The 27,613-nt window shown below is 45.7% G+C and overlaps 2 protein-coding genes and 1 non-coding gene across 3 annotated transcripts in view; all 3 read right to left on the reverse strand.

Annotated features, from left to right (window-relative positions):
* Nucleotides 1–1,788: 1,788 nt before the first annotated feature.
* On the reverse strand, nt 1,789–16,917 carry GCSH (glycine cleavage system protein H). The gene is made up of 5 exons (XM_004093219.3): nt 16,654–16,917; nt 9,385–9,464; nt 6,387–6,450; nt 3,934–4,065; nt 1,789–2,430 (listed from the first exon to the last, which is right to left on the reverse strand). The coding sequence occupies exons 1-5, from the start codon at nt 16,799–16,801 to the stop codon at nt 2,333–2,335; spliced, it is 522 nt and encodes a 173-aa protein (XP_004093267.1). The 5' UTR covers nt 16,802–16,917; the 3' UTR covers nt 1,789–2,332.
* Nucleotides 16,918–21,384: 4,467 nt separating this feature from the next.
* Nucleotides 21,385–27,613, reverse strand: part of LOC100586182 (polycystic kidney disease protein 1-like 2) — a 120,368-nt gene continuing 114,139 nt past the window's right edge. Inside the window, exon 43 of the mRNA XM_030823728.1 lies at nt 21,385–21,794. Coding sequence (XP_030679588.1) covers nt 21,633–21,794 — 162 coding nt within the window. The 3' untranslated portion in view covers nt 21,385–21,632. The remainder of the gene's footprint in view (nt 21,795–27,613) is intronic.
* On the reverse strand, nt 26,740–26,846 carry LOC115831772. Its single transcript, XR_004027269.1, has one exon. It is a non-coding gene; the product is annotated as a U6 spliceosomal RNA (small nuclear RNA).

The following is a 27,613-nucleotide window of genomic DNA, read 5'->3' on the forward strand; positions in this document are numbered from 1 at the left end:
GTGTGTCTTTGGGAGGAAAAGGAAAAAATAAAAAACTGCCCACCTTCTTCAGAGACTATAACCACTCATGGACTTTCATACTCTAGAATGGCCACGTTTGCTTCCCACCTTTATTTAGAACATTCATCCTCCCCCTCTCCCCTGAGATTCCCATTTAATTTTTTTTTTTTTTTTGAGATGGAGTCTCACTCTGTTGCCCAGGCTGGAGTGCAGTGGCGCCACCTTGGCTCACTGCAGGCTCTGCCTCCCGGGTTCACGCCATTCTTCTGCGTCAGCCTCCCGAGTAGCTGGGACTACAAGTGCCTGCCACCACGCCCGGCTAATGTTTTTGTATTTTGAGTAGAGACGGGGTTTCACCGTGTTAGCCAGGATGGTCTCGATCTCCGGACCTCATGATCTGCTCGCCTCAGCCTCCCAAAGTGCTGGGATTACAGGCGTAAGCCACCGCGCCCGGCCCCATTTAAATATTTTTATAGTAAAATTTGCTAAGGGACTGATTTAGACCAGGAAATGTGAAAATCATTACCACAACCACCCAACTATTTAACAAATTTCTTATCCTATCACCTTTCATACCTGTGAAATGATGGTAGTAATCGATGTCTAGAGAACTTTCAAAACAAAAGGGTAAACTATGTAATTATTACTCATCCCCATCTATTTTCAAAGCAGACAGATTAACCTGATTGATAATTACACAATATAGACAATCATCCAGGATACCTTGGATACTTTTTTTTTTTGAGACACGTTCTCACCGTCACCCAGGCTGAGTAGAGTGGTGTGATCTTGGCTCACTGCAGCCTTGACCTCCCAGACTCAAAATGATCCTACCTGCTCCCAAATAGCTGGGACCACAGGCACATGCCACCATGCCAGGCTAATTTTTGCATTTTTGTACAGATGGAGTTTCACCATGTTGCCCAGGCTGGTCTCAAACTCCTGGGCTCAAGAGATCCACCCACCTTGGCCTCCCAAAGTGGTAGGATTGCAGGCGTGAGCCACCACGCCTGGCCAATACTTAAGGGTACAAAGATATAGTTCAGCAGTGATATGGCTACTGGCAGAGTCTTGGAATGAAAAGTTTCTTCAACTGAGGAGCAGGAAAGATTTGTATGTTATTTGCCTACCTACTTTCGCTAAGTCCTTATATTTGCTGTTTATTCACCACTAGAAGGTGGTACTATATGAATACTTCTCTTTTCCTCTAGTAACTGAGAAAATGATACAGGAGTTTATCTCCTCTTGCTCTGTATGTATATACATATATTTGCATGTGCATATAGACCCCCCCACCCCAATATTATCAGCATATTACACCTGGTTAGCGTATGCTATATATTAGCTACTTGGAAGTAACTTCTGGCACTCTAAATATGCTTAAGCTGCAAAGAATACTATCAAAGTCCATTATCTGAGCTCATAAAGCTTCAATCTGTGTCCACTTTTATTCCTGACTTAAGTGGAAACCTGAATGTGGTTTAACTTCTTAAAAATACCATGTGCTATACTGATCAAAACTTCCACCTTCCTTTGTCTTTTGTCTTCTTTCTTCGGACCTCGCATGATAGAAAATCAAAGTCGGTGATTCATTTTTTATTATGTTAAAGGTGACAGATCTTGGCTTAAGAAAAACCAGACTTGTGACTAAAGGAAACATTTTCTTGGAGCTTTTCATTGTTCTGGCTTAAATTTCCTTTTAAAAAGTAACTTTCCATAAGTTAGCACTTTCACAAATACTAGCAGAGTCACTAAATGAAATATTAACATCAAAACAAAAAAACATGATTAACGAAGAAGTATTTTATTATTTTGCCGCAAAGCTGTTGCTTCACTGTATAAAAATAGCACCAGCAAATGCAGTGTATTGCAAAATTAAGATAGTGGTGTTCCTCATCTGACACTGTACAAGCAACAAAAACCTCTTCACTTCCAGTTATTTCCAATGGAAAGATCATTAAGTATTTCATCCCAAATCCAGGTATAGATACATGCAAGTTACAATATTATATAAGGCTTAAGAATAACAACGTTATCTTTGAATAATGTAATTTTTATAACTAGTTTTTACCATGGATAATTTCATGAATTCTGAACACTACAGCCTAGTCTAAAAATCAGAGGATATTGTTAAAAAGATGTGTTATTATATTTATCTATAATCATTAGAAAGTTAAAGGGTATTTTCTTTCATTAGCAATGTTAACAGTAGTTTTTTTTTCCCCATCGGTAATGCTAAAAGTTGCTATTCTAAGTCTTCTGTCCACCACTAATTTAAGACAACTCTGCTGGGATGCGTTATTTCATACTAGTTTATTTAGGAGTTCCATTTTCACTCCTCAATAGATTTTATGTATTTCTCATATGCTTCTTCACTCATAAGTTCATCTAGTTCTGAAGGGTTACTCAGTGTCATCTTGATCAGCCAACCTGCAACCAGAAGACAACCTTATATTCCATAACTTTTTAAAAAGTCAAATTCATCCAAAACGTAAAATAAATTTCTGAGTGCCTCAATCTCGTATTCTTTACAAAAACCATACATTATTTGTTCATGGAACTTTAAATTTTAGCCTTAAGAATTAAAATACTTGTATCTAACAAATGAAAATAATTATGGCTATAATAGATTCCACCGTAATAAATTGAGAACTCTTAGGTTGTAATAAGCATCAGAAAATGACATTTAAATCTTTAAGGGCCGGGCACGGTGGCTCATGCCTGCAATCCCAATACTTTGGGAAGCCAAGGCAGGCAAATCACTTGAGGCTAGGAGCTCTAGACCAGCCTGGCCAACACAGTGGAACCCCATCTCTACCAAAACCACAAAAATTAGCCGGGCATGGTGGCGGTTGCCTGCAGTCCCAGCTACTGGCAAGCTGAGGCAGAAGTGCTTGAACCCGGGAAGGGCAGGTTGCAGTGCACTGAGATCACACCACCGCACTCCAGCCTGGGTGACAGAGGGAGACTCTGTCTCAAAAAAAAACATAAAAATAAGTCCTTAAATATATGATCCAAATACACAAGGCCAGGTATGTCTTTAACAAATGGAACACTAACTACTGAAGTTAATGGGATTAGAAAGCAGTAGTAATTAGAAGGGCTAGGTGACAGACAAAAGAGAACTACAGCCTAATCCTAACTTAGCCATTTATCAGCCATGTGGCCCTGACAGATAAATCCTTTGGAGCCTCTATTCATCTACAAAATACAGAAAATTGCTGTTAGCTTACCTCATTAGATTACAGGGATGAAAATGTGAGAAAACCAAAAATTAATGCAAAATATATATATTTTTTTACCTCTCATATCACACAATATGAGTGGCTGCTTTATGTCTGAAAAAGTAAATACTTTGCAGGTGTTTATGCCAACACCAAAGAATCTACAACTGATATCAAGAACCTTCAAAATAAGGTAATGCTTTTATCATCAGAGATTTTTTTTTTTTTTTTTTTTTTTGAGACAGTCTCGCTCTGTCACTCAGGCTGGAGTGGAGTGGTGCGATCTTGGCTCACTACAGACTGCAGCCTTGACCTCCCAGGTTCAAGCAATTCTCCTACCTCAGCCTCCCTAGTAACTGAGACTACAGGCACATTCCACCACAACCAGCTAATTTTTTATTTCTACAGAGACAGAGTTTCACCATGTTGCCCAGGCTGGTCAACAACTCCTGGACTAAAAAGCAATCCACCCACCCCGGCCTCCCAAAGTGCTGGGATCAGAGGCTTGAGCCACTGCGCCTAGCCACAAATCTTAAACATAACTTTATGTATTCAACTAACCTCTGTTTTTCTTTTAAAGCAGAACATCTCTATTTAGTACCACGAAGTAGAAAAACATGAACTCACAATCAGCTAAACTTGTTTTAAATTCTAGATAAAATATTAACTGCAGTAGTAATTCCTTGAGAAATTTCTAGCAACAGCTTACCATCTTCATAACAAGATTTGTTTACAAGTCCTGGATTTTCTGCAAGAGCGTCATTAATTTCAGTTACTTCTCCTGATAAAGGAGAATAGAGTTCACTTGCAGCTTTCACACTTTCCAAAGCACCAAACTCATCTAAATGGAAAAAAAAATGAAAGAAAACATGAAATGTTAAAAGTCAGTGACTTGAAAACATAAACTATGAAACAGTAGATTCCTGTCATATGGCTATGACTTTAAAATTCCAAATTTCCTTTTTCCACTGTCACCAGGCTGCAGTACAGTGGCGTGATCTCGGCTCACTGCCACCTCCACCTCCTGGGTTCAACCGATTCTCCTGCCTCAGCCTCCCAAGTAGCTAGGATTACAGGCGTGCACCACCATGCCCAGCTAATTTTTGTATTTTTAGTAGAGACAGGGTTTCCCTGTGTTGGCCAGGCTGGTCTTGAACTCCTGACCTCGTGATCAACCCGCCTCAGCCTCCTAAAGTGCTGGGATTACAACCATGTCTGGCCTAAATTTCTTTAGTTAAAAATAAAACCTAAGTTTTGTCAGGCTATAATAACTCACGAGAAGGGTATATACTGTCTCAATAAAGTGGACCTATCTGTGTGTCCCGGACACAGTGAATAACAAATGGTGATGTGCCTGAATGCCAGATGTGTGTAGGTTCAGTAAAACTCGATGTTCTTGCAACTTAGCTGTGTGGCTCAGAAAAAAACAAAATGAAAACTTTAGAATGTTCCAGTGACAGTGAAGTACCTTGTACCAGACCACCTTCCTGCAGATAACAATTGTAAGCTCTGGGCCAGGTGTGGTGGCTCATGCCTGTAATTCCAGCTCTTTGGAAGACCAAGGCAGGCACATCACCTGAGGTCAGTAGTTTGAAACCACCCTAGCCAACATGGTCTCTACTAAAATACAAAAAAATTAGCTGGGCATGGTGGTGGGCACCTGTAATCCCAGCTACTTGGGAGACTTGAGGCAGGAGAATCGCTTGAATCCGGGAGGCAGAGGTTGCAGTGAGTGGAGCCCATGCCATTGCACTCCAGCCTTGCTGACAGCATGAGACTCCATCTCAAAAACAAAAAAACACAACTATAAACTGTCAACTACAGGCCAGGAACGGTGGCTCACACCTGTAATCCCAACACTTTGGGAAGCCAAGGCAGGTAGATCACTTGAGGTCAGGAGTTCAAGACCAGCCTGGCCAACATGGTGAAACCCCGCCTCTACCAAAAACTCAAAAAAAGAAAAAAAAAAATTAGCCTGGTGTGGTGGTGCATGCCTGTAGTCCCGGCTACTCGGGAGGCTGAAAAAGGAGAACTGCTTGAACCTGGGAGGGGGAGGTTGCAGTGAGCCAATATCGTGCCATTGCATTCCAGCCTGGGCAACAGAGTAAGACTCCGTCTCAAAAAAAGAAGATAAAAAGGCTGAGAAGTTAACAGTCTTAGGGACCCGATAGGACAGTATCAAGTGATATGATGAACATGTCTCAAATCAGAAAAGAAAAAAGGAATCAAGTGGGAAGAGAAAGAAATCATGACTAAAATAAGAAGTCTCCAAATTTAATCAAAAAAAATTCAATCTACAGATTCAAGAAGCTTGGTAAACCCCAAAAACAGCCAAACGTAACACACACTGTGTGATTCCTTTCATATAAAGTTAAAGAATAGGCAAAATTAACCTATGGTGTAGAAACGAGAGAAGAGGTCATCTATTTGACTGGGAAGATATATTTAAGTGTGTACATTTGTTAAAACTCACGGAATTGTACACTTCTGGTCCATGCATTTCACTGTATGTAGATTTTATATCAAGTTAAAAAACTACCTTTAGCAGAATGTCTTAAAAGGGTATTCATTAGTTTAAGGATATTATCTAACATATTGATATTAATACACTTTTTTTCTTTCTTTTTTTTTTTTTTTTTGAGACAGAGTCTTGCTCTCTCACCCAGGCTGGAGTGCAGTGATGGGATCTCAGCTCACTGCAACCTCTGCCTCCCAGGTTCTAGCAATTCTCCTCTCAGCCTCCTAAGGAGCAATTACTTTTGCACCAACCTAATACTTGGGTCAAAAGCACTCTAACTGGCTGGGCACTGTGGCTCACACTTGTAATCTCAGCGGTCTGGGAGGCCAAAGCGGGCAGATCATTTGAGGTCAGGAGTTCGCGACCAGCCTGGCCAACATGGGGAAACCCCGTCTCTACTAAAAATACAAAAATTAGCTGGGTGTGGTGGCACGTGCCTGAGACACAAGAATTGCTTGAACCCAGGAGGCAAAGGTTAGTGGGCCGAGATGGTGCCACTGCACTCCAGCCTGGGTGACAAAGCAAGACTGTCTCAAAAAAAGCACTCTAATTAATCCAGGGTAAAAACAAATTACTATTCAATGTAAAGATCAGGAAAAGAGAATTCATGGCGTGGATCATTCTAAGATCCTAAGAACACTCACCTTGTTTGTTCAATTTTGTCCCAACTTCAGGCAGACTACAGTAAACAACATCTCCCAACGCTTCCTAAATAAAACAAGACAAAACCAAAAATCTCTTAAGAAGTTGCAATTAAACCCTCCAGTAAACAGAACAAGCCAAACACTGAATCCCCTATAATTAAGATTTAGTACATATTTTATACCGGAGGGGCTACATTCTTGAGTTTTCCTTAAAAACCTTTAAACATGTAAAAACCACTCTCGGTCAGGTGTAGATTACAGTTCACGCCTGTAATCCGAGCACTTTGAAAGGCCCAAGGTGGGGGTATCACTTGAGGTCAGCAGTTCGAGACCAGCCTGGTTGACATGGTGAAACCCGGTCTCTAATAAAAATACAAAAATTAGCTGGGTGTGGTGGCAGGCACTTGTAATCCCAGCTACTCAGGAGAATGAGGCAGGAGAATCACTTAAATCTGGGAGGCAGAGGTTGCACTGAGTTGAGATTGCGCCTGTGTATTCCAGCCTTGGTAACAGACCAAGACGCCATGTCAAGAATAAAAATAAATGGCTGGGTGCGGTGGTTCATGCCTGTAATCCCAGCTCTTAGGGAGGCAGAGGTGGGAGGACAGCTTGAACCCAGGAGTTTGAGACCTGCCTTGGCAATACAGCAAGACCTTGTTCTCCAAAAATAAGTAAAATAAAATGATTTTAAAAAACTATTCTCAACTCAGGAGCTGCAAGAGACCAGCTACCAGCCAGATCTGGCTCACAGGCTTTAGCAACCCAACACAAGCCTCATGCACCATACAACACTGCTAGCTCTTTGTTTGGTTTGGTTTTGAGACAGTTTCTCCCTTGTTGCCCAGGCTGGAGTGCAGTGGCCTGATCTCAGCTCACTGCAACCTCTGGCTCCCAGGTTCAAGCGATTCTCCTGCCTCAGCCTCCCAAGTAGCTGGGATTAGAGGTGCCCGCCACCATGCCCGGCTAATTTTTTTACATTTTTTGCTAGAGTTGCAGTTTCACCATGTTGGCCAGCTGGTCTTGAACTTCTGACCTCAGATGATCCACTCGCCTCGGCCTTCCAAAGTGCTAGGATTACAGGTGTAAGCCACTGCTCCTGGCAAACACTGCTAGCTCTTCTGAGCATGAACATATTTGCTGTTCTTCCACCTCTGCAGTTTTATGTACACCATTGCCACCAACGCATTTGCTGAACTCCTGCTCACTGATCCTACAAATCATAGTCCTCACACCTTGTACTCCCTGAAGTCCTTGACTCCAGAAAGAAGTGGTCTCAAGTGAATTACAACCCCACCGTTCCGATGCCATCAAGTCATGTTTGCAAGTCATTCTCATGTAGGTAATTCCCCTCACAAATAAACTCTAGGAGGTAAGGATGACATCTTACACAACATCTCAAAAAATACCCAATACTGGGCCTCATAGTAGGTATACAGAGATGCCAAGGAAGATATAATTGTCAGTGATTCTCAACACACAACAATCTTACATGTCTGAGGAATTTTGTACAGTCACGTGCCGCCTAATGGCATTTTGGTTAACAACAGACCACATACATGACAGTGGTCCCATGAAATTATAATATAGTTAGTATCACTTATCCAAAATGCTTGGGACCAGAAGTGTTTTGGATTTCAGATTTTGGAATACCTGCATTATACTTAACACATGAGCACTCTTCATCCAAGATTCTGGAATCCAAAATGCTCCAATGAGCATTTTCTTTAAAGAGTCACATTGGTGCTCAAAAAGTTTCAGGTTTCTGGAGTATTTCAGGGATTAGAGACGCTCAACCTATGCCATATATTTACTGTACCTTTTGTGTTTTGATAGGCAATTGTGTTACGATCGCCTACAGTATTCAGTACAGTAACATGCTGTACAGGTTTGTAGCCCAGGAGCAAAGGCTGTACCGTACAGCCAAGGTGTGTAATAGGCTGTACCATCTAGGTGTGTGTAAGGGCACCCTAGGAGGCTCACACAAGGATGAAATCCCCTAGGAGGCAGTTATCAGAACACAGCTCCATCATTAAGTGACACATGACTGTATTCCCATCAGTTAACATCCCCCCTTCCCCGCCTTACCCAATACATACATCCAGCTGAAAATCACTGAACACGCTAGTATTTGGCTTCTCATTTTCTCTTAAACAGTATCGCCATATGGAATTGAGGGGAATTTACAGAGAAAAGATGAGCTAAATAAAAGCCTTCCCTTTGTGTAATCTGTGCCTACTGAGGTTTTCTTTCTTCCCGTCCTCCTGGTCACGTGTGTATCACTGGACCCACAAAATGCTGGTAACACCCTGCTCTTCTTTTTCCTCTTTCCTTAATTGCCCAGTACAAAACACACACATTTCTTTCTTGAATAAGACATGTTTCCTACTTTCAGTGTTAAACTTAAAACAACTCTTAAAATACTACATAATGCCCTAACTAAATTATGTTTTACTTAATTCAACTCTGGTTGGTTTTCTTACTTTTTTTTTTTTTTTTGGAGATGGAGTCTCATTCTGTCACCCAGGCTAGAGTGCAGTGGTGCAATCTCGGCTCACTGCAACTTCTGCCTCCCAGGTCCAAGTGATTCTCCTGTCTCAGCCTCCTGACTAGCTGGGATTACAGGTGTGCACCACCAGGACCAGCTAATTTTTGTATTTTGCAGTGACATGATCATGGTTCACTGCAGCCTCAACCTCCTAGGCTCCAGAGATCCTCCTGCCTTAGCCTCCTGAGTAGCTGGGACGACAGGCATGAGCCACCATGCCCGGCCAATTTTTTTTTTTTTTTTTTTAAACTTTTGGTAGAGACGGGGTCTCACAGTGTTGACCAGGCTGGTCTTGAACTCCTGGCCTCAAGCAATCCTCCTGCCTCAGCCTCCCAAAGTGTTGGGATTACAGGCATGAGCCACCTCACACAGCCTAAACACTTTCTAAAAGGTAGAGATAAAGCAAATTATGCAAGAGCACACTGTGACAAATAATTCAATATAATCCAATACCTGCGCAAAATTGCTGATTCCCACTGTTCCAATGCCATTTTCTGTTGTTACCCATTCATGTTTCTCTGTGAATTTACGCACTAAAACAGAAGACCAATATTTCAGAAAAGCAGTAGCATTACTTCTTAAAAGAAGCACTTTTCATTATCATTGCTTTCAAAACACTTTCCCAGAATTTGTGTTTGACCTGTTGACACTACCTTTAAATACTGCATGGCTCAGGAAAGAACAAAGATCATGTACAGAGATGACGCATTTAAACAGCAGTACCATTTAAGCAAAGATGGCTTGATCTGAACACCTTGTGCATCTTTTGGAGACTGGATTATCTGCTTTAACATTACTTAGCCTAAATCACAAAAGAAAATTTTGGAGCATATTTCAAATGTATACTTAACTAGTACTGGTCTGTCTTGCAGAAAAAAAAAATCTGTCCCTCTGAAGACAGATTTGGGGTGATGAGGTTTAGGGAGGCAGCATAAAGATGGCTCAGATAAGAAATGACTTAACCTAAAAAAAAAAAAAATAACAGTAATAATTAGGTGTCTCTTTAGGCAGAGTTGACCTAAGAGAGCTTCAGTGCAGCTTGGGTTACAAAGTAAAATTTTACAGGAATGAAACTGACCTCCTGAACAACTATAATTTGACTAAGTTCTTAAAATTCTACTTTAATTAAATTCAAGCCCGACCTTGAAGATAGTACTACCGTCACTTAAAGAAGAAAATTAAGATCAGAACTCAACAGTCTTCTCAGAGCTAAGCCATGAGTCAGTGGAAAGTCAAGCTCTGCTCATCATTCACTGGACAGGTTAACCCCTGACTTACTGAGCACTTCTCTAAAGATACAGTCAAACGATTCAGGGAGTCCTGAAAGAAGGACCGCCCAATATTCAAGAGTAAAAAGAGTTATTTAGGATATAAAGTTAAAAGTACTTGCCTTAGAGAATAATATTTTTTAAAAAGCATATGCTATATTAAATATATTTCATATTCTGACACCAAGCATTTTTCCAAAAACAATGCAACGTAAGTTCATAGGAAAATGGTTAACTCAAATACTGTTTTAAAGAGTCCTCACTGGCTCATTTCACCCCTTGCCCAAAAGATAGTTGTACTTAAAACAGCATTCAATTGCTTTGGTTACAGCTCTGATATGCAGCACAACGTAAGTAGAGTGTATAATTATTATTTTTATTTTTTATTTTTGTAGAGATGGGGGGGGTCTCACTATGTTGTCCAGACTGGTCTCAAACTCCTGAGCTCAAGTGATCCTCCCACCTCAACCTATGGAAGTGCTGGCATAATAGTGTGTGAGCCACCGTGCCTAGCCAAGTATATAATATAATATTGCTTTCTTTTCCCCCTAATTATGGAACTTTCTAAAGTTCATATCCCAGTGGAAGAAGTCAAAAAATGTGTCACTAAGAAATTTATTTTGCTTCATTCCACTTCAAAGAACTGAACGTTTCAAGTCAATCTGATGTTCAGATAAGAAAGTTTAAGACGTGTACACTGTGTTCTGACTGAAAGACTCTCCCTACCACCTTTACTAACTACTTCAGGTCTAGATTTAGAAGTCCGTTCCTGCCCAAAGGCTTGTCTAACCAAGTCTAGGTTCCCGGGCCAGCCGACATGCTCTTACAGCACCCTGTACCACTATCCCCCAGCACACACACAGTGCTGAACATGCTAGAGTTCATCTGTCAGTCTCCCCAGGAGGTAGACTGTGTACCGACCAAGAAACAGCAAGGTTTATCTTATTTTCATTTGTTTTCCCAATTCTAAATACAGTGCTTGCCACATAGCAAGCACTCAAAAGCTGAAGGAATGAAATAATTTTTTTTTCTCCCTTAAATTATCATGTTGCAGGCCAGGCACAGTGACTCACGCGTGTAATCCCAGCACTTTGGGAGGCCAAGGCGGGCGGATCACCAGAGGTCAGGAGTTTGAGACCAGCCTGGCCAGCATAGTGAAACCCCGCCTCTACTAAAAAAATACAAAAATTAGCCAGGTGTGGTGGTACACTCCTGCAATCCCAGCTACTTGGGAGGCTGAGGCATGAGAATTGCTTGAACCCAGGAGGCAGAGGTGGCAGTGAGCTGAGATCACGCCACTGCACTCCAGCCTGAGCAACAGAGCAAGACTCAGTCTCAAAAAAAAAAAAAAAAATCGCTGGGCGTGGTGGCTCACGCCTGTAATCCCAACACTTTGGGTGAAAAATGTATCTTTTTGTCCCCTTAAATTATCATGTTTCCTTCCTCCCTCCCTTCCTTCCTTCTTGCTTTCTTCCTTCTTTTCTTCCCTCTGTGGCCCAGGCTGGAGTACACTCGGCTCGCTGCGGACTCCCTGCGTCCGGCTCCCGTGATGCTCCTGCGGTGGCCTGGGGGCTGCCTCAGATTGCCGGCGCGCGCCACCACCCCTCCCTCGTTTTTCTCGTTTGGCTGCAGGCGCGGTTTCGCCATGTCGGCCAGGCTGGTCTCCAGCTCCTGACCTCCAGTGGTCTGCCCGCCTCAGCCTCCCGAGGTGCTGGGACTGCAGACGGAGGCTCGCTCACTCGGTGCTCGGTGTTGCCCGGGTTGGAGTGCAGTGGCATGGTCTTGGCTCGCTGCAGCCTCCGCCTCCCACGGTGCTGGGATTGCAGCCTCTGCCTGGCCGCTGCCCCGTCTGGGAGGTGGGAGCGCTCTGCCCAGCCGCCACGTCTGGAAGTGAGGAGCGCCTCTGCCCGGCCGCCCGTCTGGGATGTGAGGAGCGCCTCTGCCCGCCGCCATCTCTGGATGTGAGGAGCGCTCTGCCCGGCCGCCCCGTCTGGGAGAGTGAGGAGCGCCTCTGCCCGGCCGCCCCTCTGGGATGTGAGGAGCGCCTCTGCCCGGCCGCCCATCGTCTGGGAAGTGAGGAGCGCCTCTGCCCGGCCGCCATCGTCTGGGAAGTGAGGAGCGCCTCTGCCCGGCCGCCCATCGTCTGGGAGTGAGGAGCGCCTCTGCCGTCGCCCTCTGGGAGTGGGAGCGCCTCTGCCCGGCCGCCCATCTCTGGGATGTGAGGAGCGCTCTGCCCGGCCGCCCCTCTGGGAGTGAGGCGCCCTGCCCGGCCGCCCCTCTGGGAGTGAGGAGCGCCTCTGCCCGGCCCCCTCTGGGTGGGAGCCCCCCCCCCCCCCCCCCCCCCCCGTCTGGGAAGTGAGGAGCGCCTCTGCCCGGCCGCCCTTCTGGGAGTGAGGAGCGCCTCTGCCCGGCCGCCCCGTCTGGGAGTGAGGAGCGCCTCTGCCCGGCCGCCCGTCTGGGAGTGAGGCGCCCCCCTGCCCCGGGGCCCCTCTGCCCGGCCGCCCCGTCTAGGAAGTGAGGAGCGCCTCTGCCCGGCCGCCCCGTCTGGGAAGTGAGGAGCACCTCTGCCCGGCCGCCCCGTCTGGTATGTGGGGAGCCCCTCTGCCCGGCCGCCCCGTCTGGGAGGTCTACCACAGAGGCCAGAAGCAATGTGGGGGCTGGACGTGGTGGCTCACGCCTGTAGTCCCAGTACTCTGGGAGGCCGAGGTGGGTTGATCACTTGAGGCTAGGAGTTCGAGACCAGCCTGGCCAACATGGCGAAACATATGAAAAATACAACTGATCAACCAACCAACCAAGCGACAACAAAACAGTTCTACCCTGGAGTCCTATTCTAATTTTTTCTATTTTCCTCCCTTTCTGATCCTTTATCCCACTTTCTTTTTCTTCCTCTTCCTTCTTCTTCTTTGTCAAATAGAGGATTGAGTTATTATCATTGATCCATACAAAGTCCCTCTCTCATTTATTTTCTTTAATTCCCACCCCCCATTTCTATTCCCCGTCTTCCCATGTGCAACCTTCCTAATATGTTTGATATGCATCTTTTTGTTTATGTGTACTTTTAGAAAATGTTTATTGTTTTGTGTGCAAAAAAAAAAAAAAAAAAATTATGTTGCAGGCCGGGCACAGTGGCTCATGCCTGTAATCCCAGCACTTTGGGAGGCGGAGGTGGGCGAATCACCTGAGGTAAGGAGTTCGAGACCAGCCTGGCCAGCATGGTGAAACCAAGTCTCTACTAAAAATACAAAAATTAGCTGGGTGTAGTGGTGCATGCCTATAATCCTAGCTACTTGGGAGGCTGAGGCAGGAGAATCACTTGAACCTGGGAGGCGGAGGTTGCAGTGAGCTGAGACTGCACCATTGCACTTGGGCCTGGGCGACTAGCGAAACTTCACCTCAAAAAAAGTTGCAGAATGACATGATTTTTTAAAGTTTAAGAGGATTCTGAGGAAACTAGATAGTATATAGTTATTTGTCTGTAACATTTAATTCTCTCACTCTGTTACAAGTCTAGAAATCGCCGGTTATATGCAAATTATGGGCAGTTTGAAGATAATACACCTTTTCAAAGTCAGCGCTGGACAACTATAAATACCACCTGAGACTACTGTCTTTGACCTAGCCATCTTGCCTACCTGTGAAGATAATTTTAGGAGTAAGGCTGCTGTGACACTCATTTTAGCAACCGAGCAATTACTAACTGTAATTAGTACAATTCTCCTTAACAAAGAGCAGTTAGTGTCTCAAACATTTGGACGTAAAGAAAATTGTTGGCCCCAAGTTCAGAGGGAGACAGCAACATTACTAAGCTCAATACCCCTCAGTCCTGGCCAACAGCGGTGGCTCTCGCCTGTAATCCCAGCACTTTGGGAGGCCGAGGCAGGCAGATCACCTGAGATCAGGAGTTCAAGACCAACCTGGCCAACATGATGAAACTCCGACTCTACTAAAAATACAAAAAATTGGCCAGGTATGGTGGTGGGTACCTGTAACCCCAGCTACTCGGGAGTCTGAGGCAGGAGAATCCCTTGAACCTGGGAGGCAGAGGTTGCAGTGATTCAAAGACCTAAGTATTTTACTAAGCATGCTGTTTAGGCTAAAGAGAATATTAGTACAATTCTCCTTTAACCCTTGACCCGACAGGAAGAAGTGGACAGATTAGGTAAATAATTACTTTCTTTTTTTGAGACAGAGTCTCACTCTGTCCCCCAAGCTGGAGTACAGCGGAGCGATCTAGGCTCACTGCAACCTCCGCCTTCTGGGTTCAAGTGATTCGGCCTCATCCTCCCAAGTAGCTGGGAATACAAGCACATGCCACCATGCCCGGCTAATTTTTTGTACTTTTAGTAGAGACAGGGTTTCACCATGTTAGCCAGGCTGGTCTTGAACTCCTGACTTCAGGTGATCCACCCGCCTCAACCTCCCAAAGTGCGGGATTAAAGGCGTGAGCCACTGCACCTGGTCAGTAATTACTTTCTAACTGGGCCTTGAAAAAGGTGGTTTTGGGCCTCGGAAAATTAGGAGTTGTGAACAATTTATGAAAATTTTGCATTTTCCTTTTTTCAACGTCACTAGTAGATAAAATATTTTATTATTAATATTAGTTAATTTTTCTACTTTTTCTTTTTTTTGAGATGGAGTTGTGCTCTTGTTGTCCAGCTACCCGGGAGGCTGAGCCAGAGAACTGCTTGAACCCGGGAGGTGGAGGTTGCAGTGAGCCAAGATCCTGCCACTGGATGCCAGACCGGGCAACAGAGCAAGACTCCATCTCAAAAAAGAAAAAAAAAAAAGGAATGAAAACCACAGACGTGAAATTAAATTCTTATCTGAGAAATGCTGTACCTTTGTATTCAAATTAGTGATGTATGGATCCCTATCAGAAACAGAGTGGACAGACTATTAGCAAGAAAGCATAAGTAAATCTTTGTGCTACAAATTTTGGAATAAATTTATCAACCATTCCAGCTCCAAACAGGTTTCTAAAACAATGAATTAATGAGACAAGAGCCATCACTGATCTACGTAATCGAAGCAGCCCGAGTTCTTCACAAGGAGCAGTCAGTGTCTCAAGCATTTGGGCGTAAAGAAAATTGTTGGCCTGGTGCGGTGACGCACAACTGTAATCCCAGCACTTTGGGAGGCCGAGGCGGGTGGATCACTTGAGGTCAGGAGTTTGAGACCAGCCTAACGTGGCAAAACCCTGTCTCTACTAAAAATACAAAACTCAGCTGGAGGTGGTGACGGGCACCAGTCAACCCAGCTACTCAGGAGGCTGAGGCAAGAGAATCGCTTGAATCCGGGAGGTGGAGGGTGCAGTGAGGAGGTTGCAGTGAGCCGAGATCGCGCCGCTGCACTCCAGCCTGGGCGACAGAGCAAGGATCCGTCTCAATAAAAATTAAAAAAAGAAAAAAAAAAGAAAATTGTTTTTCCTCTGCAATAATTGTGCTGAAGTAGCACAAATGGCCGAGACATTCATGGGCAGGCCTCCCAGTTATTTCAAGTCTGTTTGAGTTAGGCCTCATTTCAGCAAGCACACACATGAACGATCCAATACAAACTTTAGCAGAACTCCTGTTGAGTCCAGAAGACTTTATCTTACTTGTTTTGGGGAAATAGCTGAATCTTCAAAGTTATGATTGTTTTATCTAGCAAAAGAATCTAGATCTGGTGCTTTAATTTTTTTTTTTTTTTTTTTTTTGAGGTGGAGTATTGCTCTGTCGCCCAGGCTGGAGTGCAGTGGCGCGATCTCGGCTCACTGCAACCTCCGCCTCCCAGGTTCAAGCGGTTCTCCTGCCTCAGCCTCCCGAGTAGCTGGGATTACATGCGCATGCCGCCACGCCTGGCTAATTTTTTGTATTTTTAGTAGAGATGGGATTTCACCGTATTAGCCAGGATGGTCTCGATCTCCTGACCTCGTGATCCACCCTCCTCGGCCTCCCAATGTGCTGGGATTACCAGCGTGAGCCATCGTGCCCGGCCTGGTGCTTTAATTTTAATAAGCGCTTCTGTTTTACTTTTCCTTCGGAGTTCTCAGTAACGGTCCATTAGTAAATTAAAGGCCTCCCCATTTGGGGTCTCAACGATGCACGCAGATGGGAGATAAACTTAAGGCCACAGAGACGCTTAAGCGACACGTGCCTGGCTTCTGCAACAAGCGGCCGACCTGCCCGCCGGACCCGCCGGGCCACCCCCGCCTCGGTGTCCCGCAGGCCTCCCCTCCCGGCTGCATGAAACCCCTGGGGCAAAGGCTGCTCGCGGGTACTCCCGCTACTTAAGGGGGAGAAGCGGCCGCAGAGCCAGGGATCCCAACAGAATTAAGAAGGGGGCAGAGTCCGCGCTCGCTCCGCCCCGGTGACTCAGGAGCGGTGCCCCGGCGTCCTCCGAGTCCTGCTGGGCCTGGGACAAGCAGCCCAGGCGGGGAGGGAGCAGCCGCCCACGTGCCCGCCGCGCTTACCCGAGAGCAGAGCGGGTCCAGTGCGCAGCGTACGGACGGCGCCCACCCCCAGCTGCCACGGCCTCGGCGGGCAGGGCGCGGCGGGTGACGGGACCGTGCGCAGGGTGCAGAGCAGGGACCGCACGCTCCGCACCACTCGCAGCGCCATGTTCTCAGGGGTGCGGGGGTCGCAACGCTACGCCTCGGCCACCGCGCCGGGAGGCGGGGCGGGGAGGGGCAGTTCGCTGCCGGAGCGAACCAGCTGGACTGACGCGCGGAGGCGGTGCCGCGGGGGCGGGACAGAGCCTGACTGGACAGAGTGCGGAGGGCGGAGACTCCCAGGCAAGGGGGCGAGGCAGGGTCTGATTGGCCAGCACGCGGAGACGGGAGACTCCAGGGCCTGGCGCGACCTCGGATACGGCGACGCTCAAGAGGGGCGTGGACATGGGGGAGAACCTGAGGCCCGGAAGAGGCTGCACCGAGGGGCGGGGACTAGCGCGGCGGGCCTGGGAATGATTGGGCTGCCCCGAGGAGGGAGGCGGGGCCTAGCCCCGGGCGTGGGTTCCTTTCCACATGTGGATCTCTTTCACTGTCTCAGTCATAAATTTGCAAAGGTGGTTTCACCACTTAACGAAGGAATTCGAGAACGAATCGGAAAATCGTGAAAGTACAGAGATTTACTGCAAAGTACACACTGAAGAAAGGGCGGACTCAAAAGAGGGCCACACAATGGGCCTTGGGGTTTCCATCTTTGTGGGTTTCTTTAAGAAATGGAATATGCACGAAGGTTTCTGGAATAAGGTGGAGACTTATCAAAACTGTGGTGCCAGCCATTTTTACACCAAATATGGGTGTTCCCGGAATTGTCGTGGTGCCGGTGGTTGTGTGACTTAGTATGTTAATGAGTCCTAGGTGAAGCCTAGGTCAAAGCCAGCACCACGTTGGGTCCAGCTAGTTTTAGCCAGCTTGGCCCACACCCTGGTTTTCCAGGGTCTTAGCCCATAGCTTGTGCAGCTGGTTCAACAGTTTCGTTTTGTTGCATAGAACTGCAGCCTGGAAGTTTCTATTCTCCTGCAACTGCTCTGTATCGTTCCTGTCTCAAAGAGTCCCAGGGATCCCAAACATGACCGGCAGAATCCAGAAGCTTACTTAAAAAGGAGTAAAGACTTGTCCAAGGGTCAGAAGTGGCTTCTTGGTGGAGACTGGACCCAGGCCAGTCACTAATGCAGAAATATTCAAAATGCAGAGAGCTGAGACCCAGTGTGCACAATTCCTTGTTTCATCAGCCAGTGCTGTGACCAAGGCCTTCCGAGAAAAGCCGAAGTCATCATCCCAATCCAAGAAGTCAGAAAAAAATTAGGTTCTGGGAAAGACCTCACCTTTAACACAGATTTTTTGGAGTGGCCATGAGTCAGCAAAGAAATACTGTTCTGAAAAACACTTTAAGCTGCACACACACCTTTAGTACTGTTACCAGAAAGGGCTCCCAATCCAGACCCCAAGAGAGGGTTTTTGGACCTCATGCAAGAAAGAATTTGGGACAAGTCTATAAAGTGAAAGCACGTTTATTAGAGAAGTAAAGAAAGAATGGCTTCTCCGTAGACAGAGCAGCAGTGTGGCTTCTCGACTGAGTATACTTATAGTGATTTCTTGATTATATGCTAAATAAGTGGTGGATTATTCAAGAGTTCTCCAGAAAAGGGGCAGGGATTTCCTAGAACTAAGGGTTCCTCTGCTTTTTAGACTATAGGGTAACTTCTCTGGACGTTGCCATGGCATTTGTAAACTGTCATGACGCTGGTAGGAGTGTTTTTTTAACATGCTAATGCATTGTAATTAGAGTATAGTGAGCAGTGAGACCTGCCAGAGGTAGCCATCTTGGTTTTGGTGAGTTTTGGCCGGCTCCTTTACTGCATCCTATTTTATCAGCAAGGCCTTTGTGACCTGTATCTTGTGCCAACCCTAGCTCATCCTGTGACTAAGTGAGTTAGGTGAATCACTTGAGATCAGGAGTTCGAGACCAACCTGGCCAACATGGAGAAACCCCATCTCTACTATAAATCCAAAATTTAGCCAGGCATGGTGGCAGGCGCCTGTAATCCCAGCTACTCAGGAGGCTGAGGCACGAGAATCACTTGAGCCTGGGAGGCAGAGGTTGCAGTGAGCCGAGATCACGCCACTGCACTCCAGCCTGGGTGACAGAGCAAGACTCTGCTTCAGAAAAAAATAAAAATAAAAAGAATGCCTAACCTCCTGGGAATGCAGCCCACCAAGTCTCAGCCTCATTTTACCCAGCCCATATTCAAAATGGAGTTGTTCTTGTTCAGACACCTCAAACAGTACCACAGGGTGCACACCGTGGAGTGTGTGTGTGTTTGGGGAGCCCATACGTTGTTGCACTGAGCTTCTGCCCTGCTATGAACTTAGGGTTGCCACCACATTTGTGCAGTGGCTTGCAAGGGCCGTCATGCCCAATTTCTTTTGAGCAAATCATTCCCATCTATTGAGCCTTTGCTGGCACTATGCACCCATCTTTTTAATCCTATCCAAACCTCTTTCTGGCAGGTTTCACACTCATTTCATAGATGAGGCTCAGAGGTTAAGGCGCTTCCCAGGAGTGGGATCGGGGAGGCGTTTTTGTGGCTTAAGTAGCTCCTAGGTGTCAGTAGTAGACCTTGGCCTCTACACTGATTGGAAAGCAACTGTTCTTTTTTTTTTTTTTCTTTTTTTGAGACGAAGTCTAGCTCTGTTGCCCAAGCTGGTGTGTAGTGGCGTGATCTTGGCTCACTGCAACCTCTGTCTCCCGGGTTCAAGCGATTCTCCTGCCTCAGCTTCCCGAGTGGCTGGGACTACAGGACTACGCACCACCATGCCCGGCTAATTTTTGTATTTTTAGTAGAGACGATGTTTCACTATGTTGGCCAAGCTGGTCTCGAACTCCTGACCTCGTGATCCGCCCGCCTCGGCCTTCCAAAGCGCTGGGATTACAGGCATGAACCACTATGCCTGGCCAGCAACTGCTCTTAAGCTGTGCTCCACTTGCCTTCGTTTGGGATGCTGACTGGATCACGCTGGTCCACCCTGCACTATAGATCTTGGCTACCTTCTCTAATGTCAAGATTTTGTTTTCTATTGTTGTTTCATTACAAGCCAGTGCAGCATCGTTCCACTTACACCCTAACATATTTATCCTCAGCTCCACTAACTCATATGATGGGAAGAAAAAGATCACACATCAACATCAACGTATGGGCAGCAAACAGGCCCTTCCACCAAAAAATCTGATGTGTGCTTTTCTTTTGGTAAAAAGCACTGAAGACAGTCAAAATTTTTTTTTTATTTTTCAACCTAGTAATCTTTGTAACCTCCTGGTTTGAGATTTTAAAGGTCATCTTACTGCCCATTGAGTATAAGCTCTGGAAAATTGCAGGTGGTCATTTCTTCCAGGTGTTTTGAGAGGGGCCCATTCATCTCTTTGAGCTGACAGACATCTTTTCCTCTTATAACAATACAGTAGACTGGGTGCAGTGGCTCGCACCTGTAATCCCAGCACTATGGGAGGCCTAGGTGGGCAGATCACTTGAGGCCAGGAGTTCAAGACCAGCCTGGCCAACACGGTGAAACCCCGTCTCTACAAAAAAATACAAAATTTACCTAGGCATGCTCTTGTGTGCCTGTAGTCCCAGATACTGGGAAGCCTGAGACACAAGAATCATTTGTTCCCGGGAGGCAGAGGTTGCAGTGAGCTGAAATCATGCCACTGCATTCCAGCCTGGGCAACAGAGCGAGACCCTGTCTCAAACAAACAAACAAACAAAAATTTTTATAACCCAGTATTCCCCATATTTATTTGACCCAGAAACATTTTTGGAGGAATGACACCTGTTCTGGTTTGAATTGTGGCTCCTAAAGAGATACGTCAATGTCCTAAGTCCCAGTTCTTCAGATGTAACCATACTGGGAAACAAGATCCCTGCAGATGTATTATAATTAGTTCAGATGAGGTCACCCTGGACTAGGGTGGGCCCTTAATCCAATATGGCTGGTGTCCTGAGAAGAGGAGAAGGAATAGAGGATCCTAGCAAGCTTCTTCCTATCTGGGAGTGATGCATCTAGAAGCTGAGGGACACCAAGGCTTGCTGGCCAACACCAAAAGCTGTAAGAGGCAGGAAGGATTCTTACCTCGAGCCCTCAGAGGGAGCATGGCACTGCCAGCGTCTTTTTTCTTTCTTTCTTTCTTTCTTTTTTGTGAGATGGAGTTGTGCTCTGTTGCCCAGGCTGGAGTACAGTGATGCCACCTAGGCTCACTTCAACCTCCGCCTCCTGGGTTCAAACCATTCTCCTGCCTCAGCCTCCTGAGTAGCTGGAACTACAGGCGCCCGCCACCACACCTGGCTAATTTTTGTATTTTTAGTAGAGACAGGGTTTCACCATGTTGGCCAGCCTGGTCTCGAACTCCTGGCCTCAAGTGATCTGCACGCCTCGGCCTCCCAAAGTGCTGGGATTAGGGGCATGGGCCACCAGGCCCGGCCGCTGCCAACATTTTGATTGCACACTTCCAGGCTCCAGAGCTGGGACAGAATACATTTCTGTTGTTTTAAGCCACTCAGTTTGTGACACTTTGTTCTGGGAAACTAATAGAGCATCCATTAGCATCTCTCAGACAGTTTGAGAAACCCTGAACTAGAATCATTCAAAAGCAACCCTCGACGACTAAAAAGACGAAATAATTAGTCTGTGCAGGAAATTGTTTTTTCCAAACTCCATGTAATATTTGCTTTGTTTATAATAAGGGGAAATACATTTGAACAAAGACGCTCTCATAGTATTGGCAATTTTATATATGTCTCTGTTATTCTAATTTTTTTTACTTGCTGGACTTGGTAATTCTTCAATGGACACGAAAACTATGACCTAGAGAGACTATAGAGTCGCTGGTAAGCGTAGGCCCGAGGCCCTGGGCGTCCCCACTGGTAGATGGCGGCGTGTGGACGAACAGCTTAGACCTTGGGCAAAGCTTGTGCTAGTTGAGAGCGGCGAGTCTGGGACAGGGACCCAGGCTGCTCCCTGCTGCTTCCAGGCTCCTCTCTCTTACACTTAATGCCCAGGAAACTGAGTATTTTCATCAGCAGCAAATCTACGATCTCCCCTTCCTCCGACGGCTGCAAGACAAAGAACCAGGCAATGCACATAGAACCATCCTCTTTGGGGGCTTTTCTTTCTAAGGGGAAATCACAGTTTTTATTTTTATTTATTTTATGTTATCGTTTGGGATGGAGTCTCGCTGTGTCACCCAGGCTGGAGTGCAGTCGCGCAATCTTGGCTCACTGCAACTTCTGCCTCCCGAGTTCAAGCGATTCTCCTGCCTCAGCCTCCCACGTAGCTGGGATTACAGGCACCTGCCACCAAGCTGAGCTAATTTTTGTATTTTTAGTAGAGAGAGAGTTTCACCATGTTGGCCAGGCAGGTCTCAAACTCCTGGCGTCTAGTGATCCACCTGCCTCGGCATCCCAAAGTGCTGGGATGATTACAGGCTTGAGCCATCGCATCATGCCCAGCCGAAATCACAGTTTTATTGTCCAGTTTGGTCTCAGCCTAGGTTACTTCGCTGTTCAGAGCTGTTTTAGGGTGGAAAGCCCTCCCTCTGGGAATCCCAAGGGTGTGTGCTCCATCCTTGATCCTCAGTGGGCTCCCTCCTCCTCTCTGTTGAGGATGACTGAGTTTTCACTGCAACATTTCAAATTCCCAAGCCAGTGCAGAGTAAGCCTCGGCTGGGCGGCTGAGCCTGAAATTAAACAGCATGCGGGCCCTCTTCTGAGATGAGCATCTCCCCTTTTCCTCTAGGTCAGAGTGTTGGTGGTGGCTCTTTTCTTTTTTTTTTTTTTTTCTTTTTTTTTTTTGAGACAGATTCTAGCTCTGTCGCCCAGGCTGGAGTGCAGTGGCTCAATCTCAGCTCACTGCAGCCTCCGCCTCCTGGATTCCAGCTATTCTCCTGCCTCAGCCTCCTGAGTAGCTGGGATTATAGGCACGCACCACAACGCCCAGCTAATTTTTGTATCTTTGGTAGAGACAGGGTTTCACCATGTTGGCGGGGCTGGTCTCGAACTCCTGACCTCAGGTGATTCACCCACCTCGGCCTCCCAAAGTGTTAGGATTAGAGGCGTGAGCCACTGCACCTGGCCTCGTAGTTCTTTATTATTATTCCTTCTGCTTGCTCTGTTTACCTCCTGGCCTAGCCTGGTACGAGAGGAAGTTCTGGGAATGAAAAATTAAACTGGTGTTTCTCTCTGGCTTTCCCACACTTCTCACCCATATATACATATTTCAGAGTGACTTAAAGCAAAGAAAGAACAGCTTCCAGGAAACAGGAATGGCAGACTTCAGATAAGGGATACAGGTACCAACCAGGCACGTTCAGTAAACTCGTCAGAAAATGCGCTCTACCACCCCAACAGAGACTGTTAAGAACTTATGTACAGGCTGAGCACAGGGGCTTATATCTATAATCCCAGGATTTGGGGAGGCCAAGGTGAGAAGATTGCTTGATCCTAGGAGCTCAAGTCCATCCTAGGCAACATAGTGAGACCCCATCGCTACAAATAATTTTAAAAATCACAGCCGGGAGTGGTGGCTCGCACCTGTAATCCCAGCACTTTGGGAGGCCGAGGTGGACAGATCACCTGAGGTCAGCAGTTGGAGACCAGCCTGACCAACATGGTGAAACCCCATCTCTACTAAAAATACAAAATTAGCTGGGCATGGTGGGCACATGCCTATAATCCCAGCTACTTGGGAGGCTGAGGCACGAGAATTGCTTGAACCCAGGTGGCAGAGGTTGCAGTGAGCTGAGATCAGTTGCCATTGCCCTCCTGCCTGGCAACAAGAGCAAAACTCCATCTCAAAAAAAAAAAAAAAAAAGAAGAATGTTTAAAAATCAGGCCAGGTGTGATGGTTCACACCTATAATTCTAGCACTGTGGGAGGCTGAGGCAGGCAGGTCACTTGAGCCCAGAAATTTGAGACCAGCCCAGCCAACATAGGGAAACCCCATCTCTACCAAAAATACAAAAATGTTAGCCAGGCGTAGTGCAGTCCCAGCTACTGGGAAGGCTGAGGTGGGGGGATGGTTTGAGTCCGGAAGGCTGAGGTTTCAGTGAGTCAAGATTGCACCACTGCACTGCAGCCAGTGCGACAGAGCAAGCCCCTTTCTCAAAAGCAAGCAAGCAAACAAACAAACAGAAGAATTCATGTACAAAGGTCCTGCACATTGCTGCTGGGGATTTAAAATGGTACAGCTGCTTCAGAAAACAGTGTGGCAGGTCTTCAAACAATTAAAGAGTTACTGTGCAACCCAGAAATTTCACTTCCAGGTATATGCCCAAGAGAAGTGAAAACACAAGTCCATATGAAATTCTGCCCACAAAATGTTCATAGCAGCATTGTTTGTAAAAGCCAAAATACGGAAACAACCCAAATACCCATCAGCTGAGGAACGGATAAGCGCATCGTTGTTATATCTACACAATGGAATATGACTCAGCCCTAAGAAGGAATGACATGTGGATACACCCTACGAGACGGATGAATCTTGAAGACACGATGCTAAATGAAATAAGCCAGACACAAAAGGCCACGTATTGTCCGAGCTCATTTACATGAATATGAATTTCCAGAATAGGCAAATCCCAAGAAATAGAACGTAGATTAGTGGTTGCCAGGGGCTGGAGGCATGGACATGGGAGGTGATTATTAATGGGTAGGGGGCTTCTTTGTGGTATTGAAAATGTTCTGGGCCCAGGCGCAGTGGCTCACACCTGTAATCTCAGCACTTTGGGAGGCCGAGGCTGGCAGATCACCTGAGATCAGGAGTTCGAGACCACCCTGGCCAACATGGTAAAACCCATCTCTACTACAAATACAAAAAATAGCTGGGTGTGGTGGTGGGCACTTGTAATCCCAGCTACTCAGGAGGCTGAGGCAGGAGAATCACTTGAACTTGGGAGGAGGAGGTTGCAGTGAGCCAAGATCACGCCACTGCACTCTAGCCTGGGTGACGGAGCAAGACTCTGGCTCAAAACAAAACAAAACAAAATACAAAACAAACAAACAAATAACAGAAAAGAAAAGAAAAAAAGAAAAAGAAAATGTTCTGGGGCTGGGTGTAGTGGCTCACACCTGTAATCCTAGCACTTCGGGAAGCCAAGGCGGGTGGATTGCTTGAGCCTAGGAGTTTGAGAACAAGCTGGGCCACATAGCAAAACCCTGTCTCTACTAAAAAAAAAAAAAAGAAGGCCGGGTGTGGTGGCTAATACCTGTAATCCCAACACTTTGCAAGGCTGAGGCAGGCAAATCACAAGGTCAGAAGTTCGAGACCAGCCTGGCTAACATGGTGAAACCCCGCTTCTACTAAAAATACAAAAAATTAGCCAGGCATGGTGGCGTGCTCCTGTTGTCCCAGCTACTTGGGAGGCTGAGGCAGGAGAATCGCTTAAACCCGGGAGGTGGAGGTTGCAGTGAGCCAAGATCTGCCACTGCACTCCAGCCTGGGCGACGGAGGGAGACGCTGTCTCAAAAAAAAAGAAAGAAAGAAAATATTCTGGAATTAGTGACGATGTTTGCACAACTCTGTGAATATACTAAAAAACGTTTAATTGTATGATTTAAAATGGCTAATTTTATGGCACCTGAAATACATCTTCATTGTTAAAAAAAAATTTATTTACAATGGACAACTTCAGTCTTCTGATAGAAGGAACCTACTCCGAGAAAGTAACTTTAATTAAAGGTGGCTACCTAATTGCACCTCCAAATTAAGGTACAGTTGGAGTACCTGGGCATCAGACCTAGCAATGCTCTCTGCTTCCTTGCTAAAATGAAAACATTTCCCCAACACTACAAAATTGTTTTTAATGTATCAAATCTTTCTGCAAGACAAAGGCATTGTGGTATTATATGAACCATATTTGATCCTTGACCTCGGTTCCCATCACAGAGCTCCTGAAACCCTCAGAATTTACTAATAATAGGAGTGTCTTTTGCTATTCATAAAGAGCCCCCTTTCATCACATCTGAGTTTTTGCTAATGAGCGACTTAGGGCAGGCCCCTAGATAGCTTCAGGATGGGGCAGGTCACTAGAAAATCCTTGGATGGTCAAGTCTCTGATTTAAAAAAAAAAAAAAAAGCCATAATATTTACATATAACCCACACACATTCTCCTGTATATTTTAAGTCATCATCTATAAGTACGTTATTTTTTCTTTTTTTTTGAGATGGAGTTTTGCTCTTGTTGCCCAGGCTGGAGTGCAATGGTGCGATCTCGGCTCACTGCAACCTCTGTCTCCCAGGTTCAAGCAATTCTCCTGCCTCAGCCTCCCGAGTAGCTGAGATTACAGGCATGCACCACTATGCCAGGCTAATTTTGTACTTTTAGTAGAGACGGGGTTTCTCCATATTGGTCTTGAACTCCTGACCTCAGGTGATCAGCCAGCCTCAGCCCCCCAAAGCGCTGGGATTACAGGCGTGAGCCACTGCACCTGGCCTATAAGTACCATTAAGCACTTACAATACTTAACACAATGTAAATGCTATGTAAATAGTTGTTATACAGGTTGAGTATCCCTCATCCGAAATGCTTGGGATGACAAGTGTTTTGTGTTTCAGATTTTTTCAGATTTTGGAATATGCATAATGAGGTATCTTGGGAATGGGACCCAAGACTAAACAGGAAATTTATTCATATTTATAAACACCTTATACACATAGCCTGGAGGTAATTCTATAGAATATGTATTTTTAATTTTTATTTCTATTTTAGAGATAGTGTCTTGCTCTGTTGCGCAGGCTGGACAGCAGTGGTGCAATCATGGCCTACTGCATCCTGGGCTCAAGCTATCTTCCCAAGTAGCTAGAACAAGAGGCACAAGCCACCAGGCCCAGCTAATTTTTGTATTTTTTGCACAGATAGGGTCTTTCTATATTGCCCGGGCTGGTCTTAAACTCCTGGCCTCAAGTGATTCTCCGGTCTCAGCTTCCCAAAGTGCTGGGATTGCAGGCATAAGCCACCGGACCCAGTCCAGTATATTGTTTTTTTATTTTAAAATTATATTAAAAATATGAAACACTTCGTGAATTTGCATGACCTCCTTGCACAGGGGTCATGCTGATCTTCTCTGTATCATTCTGATTTTAGCATATGTGCTGCGGAAGTGAACACTGGCTCAGTATTTTCAATAATTTTGTGCATGAAACAAAATTTGTATTAAGTAGTTTTGTGTGGAATTTTCCATGTGTCACCTCATGTGAGCATGCAAACAATTTTGGATTTTGGAGCTTTCTGGATTTCTGATTTTTGGATTAGGGATGCCCAATCGGTATAAGATACCCAGTTGGTGTCTGCTGGAGAATTGATTGGTATGTGGAGAAAATCTCCACACATTTGGTCACAGAAGTGCTCTGTGTTAAGTGAGAGTTTAGTAGAAATAAAAATTTGTATTTCCTTTCCAAACACAGATCCAGGACACATGTTACAAGTGTACCAGAGACCATTTAGCAACAGAAGAGGGGCAGCATTCTTAGCATTCTTGAATCCTGTGGGCAATAATTTTCTGGTTTCCAAGAAACATAACTCTTTACAATGATCCTTTAACATGATGGAGTATGTCACCTTTATGAAATCGTCTACAATTTAGAAAAACAACAATATCAAATTGCTGCTCTTGTATAGAAATGAAGAAGTTCAAAGAAGAGTGTCTTTGTTAGACATGCAGATTTTTCTTTTTTTTCTTTTGAAACAGTATCTTGCTTTGTCACCCAGGCTGGAGTGCAGTGGCATGATCACAGCTCACTGCAGCCTCCATCTCCTGGGCTCAAGTGATCCTCCCACCTCAGCCTCTTCTGTAGCTAGGACTACAGGTGTGTGCCATCACACCTGGCTTAGGCATACAGATTGAAAGAATCTTTCAACTGGGACAGGAAGGGTGA

The sequence above is a fragment of the Nomascus leucogenys genome, chromosome 2 (genome assembly GCF_006542625.1).
Source record: "Nomascus leucogenys isolate Asia chromosome 2, Asia_NLE_v1, whole genome shotgun sequence".
Taxonomy (NCBI): Eukaryota; Metazoa; Chordata; class Mammalia; order Primates; family Hylobatidae; genus Nomascus; species Nomascus leucogenys.

Coding starts and splice junctions, on each gene's coding strand:
- GCSH (XM_004093219.3), bottom strand. CDS start 16,801: ATGGCGCTGCGAGTGGTGCGGAGCGTGCGGTCCCTGCTCTGCACCCTG. Junction 9,465..16,653: donor TGGACCCGCTCTGCTCTCGG/GTAAGCGCGGCG, acceptor CTTCTGTTTTAG/TGCGTAAATTCACAGAGAAA. Junction 6,451..9,384: donor GAATCAGCAATTTTGCGCAG/GTATTGGATTAT, acceptor TGTTTTATTTAG/GAAGCGTTGGGAGATGTTGT.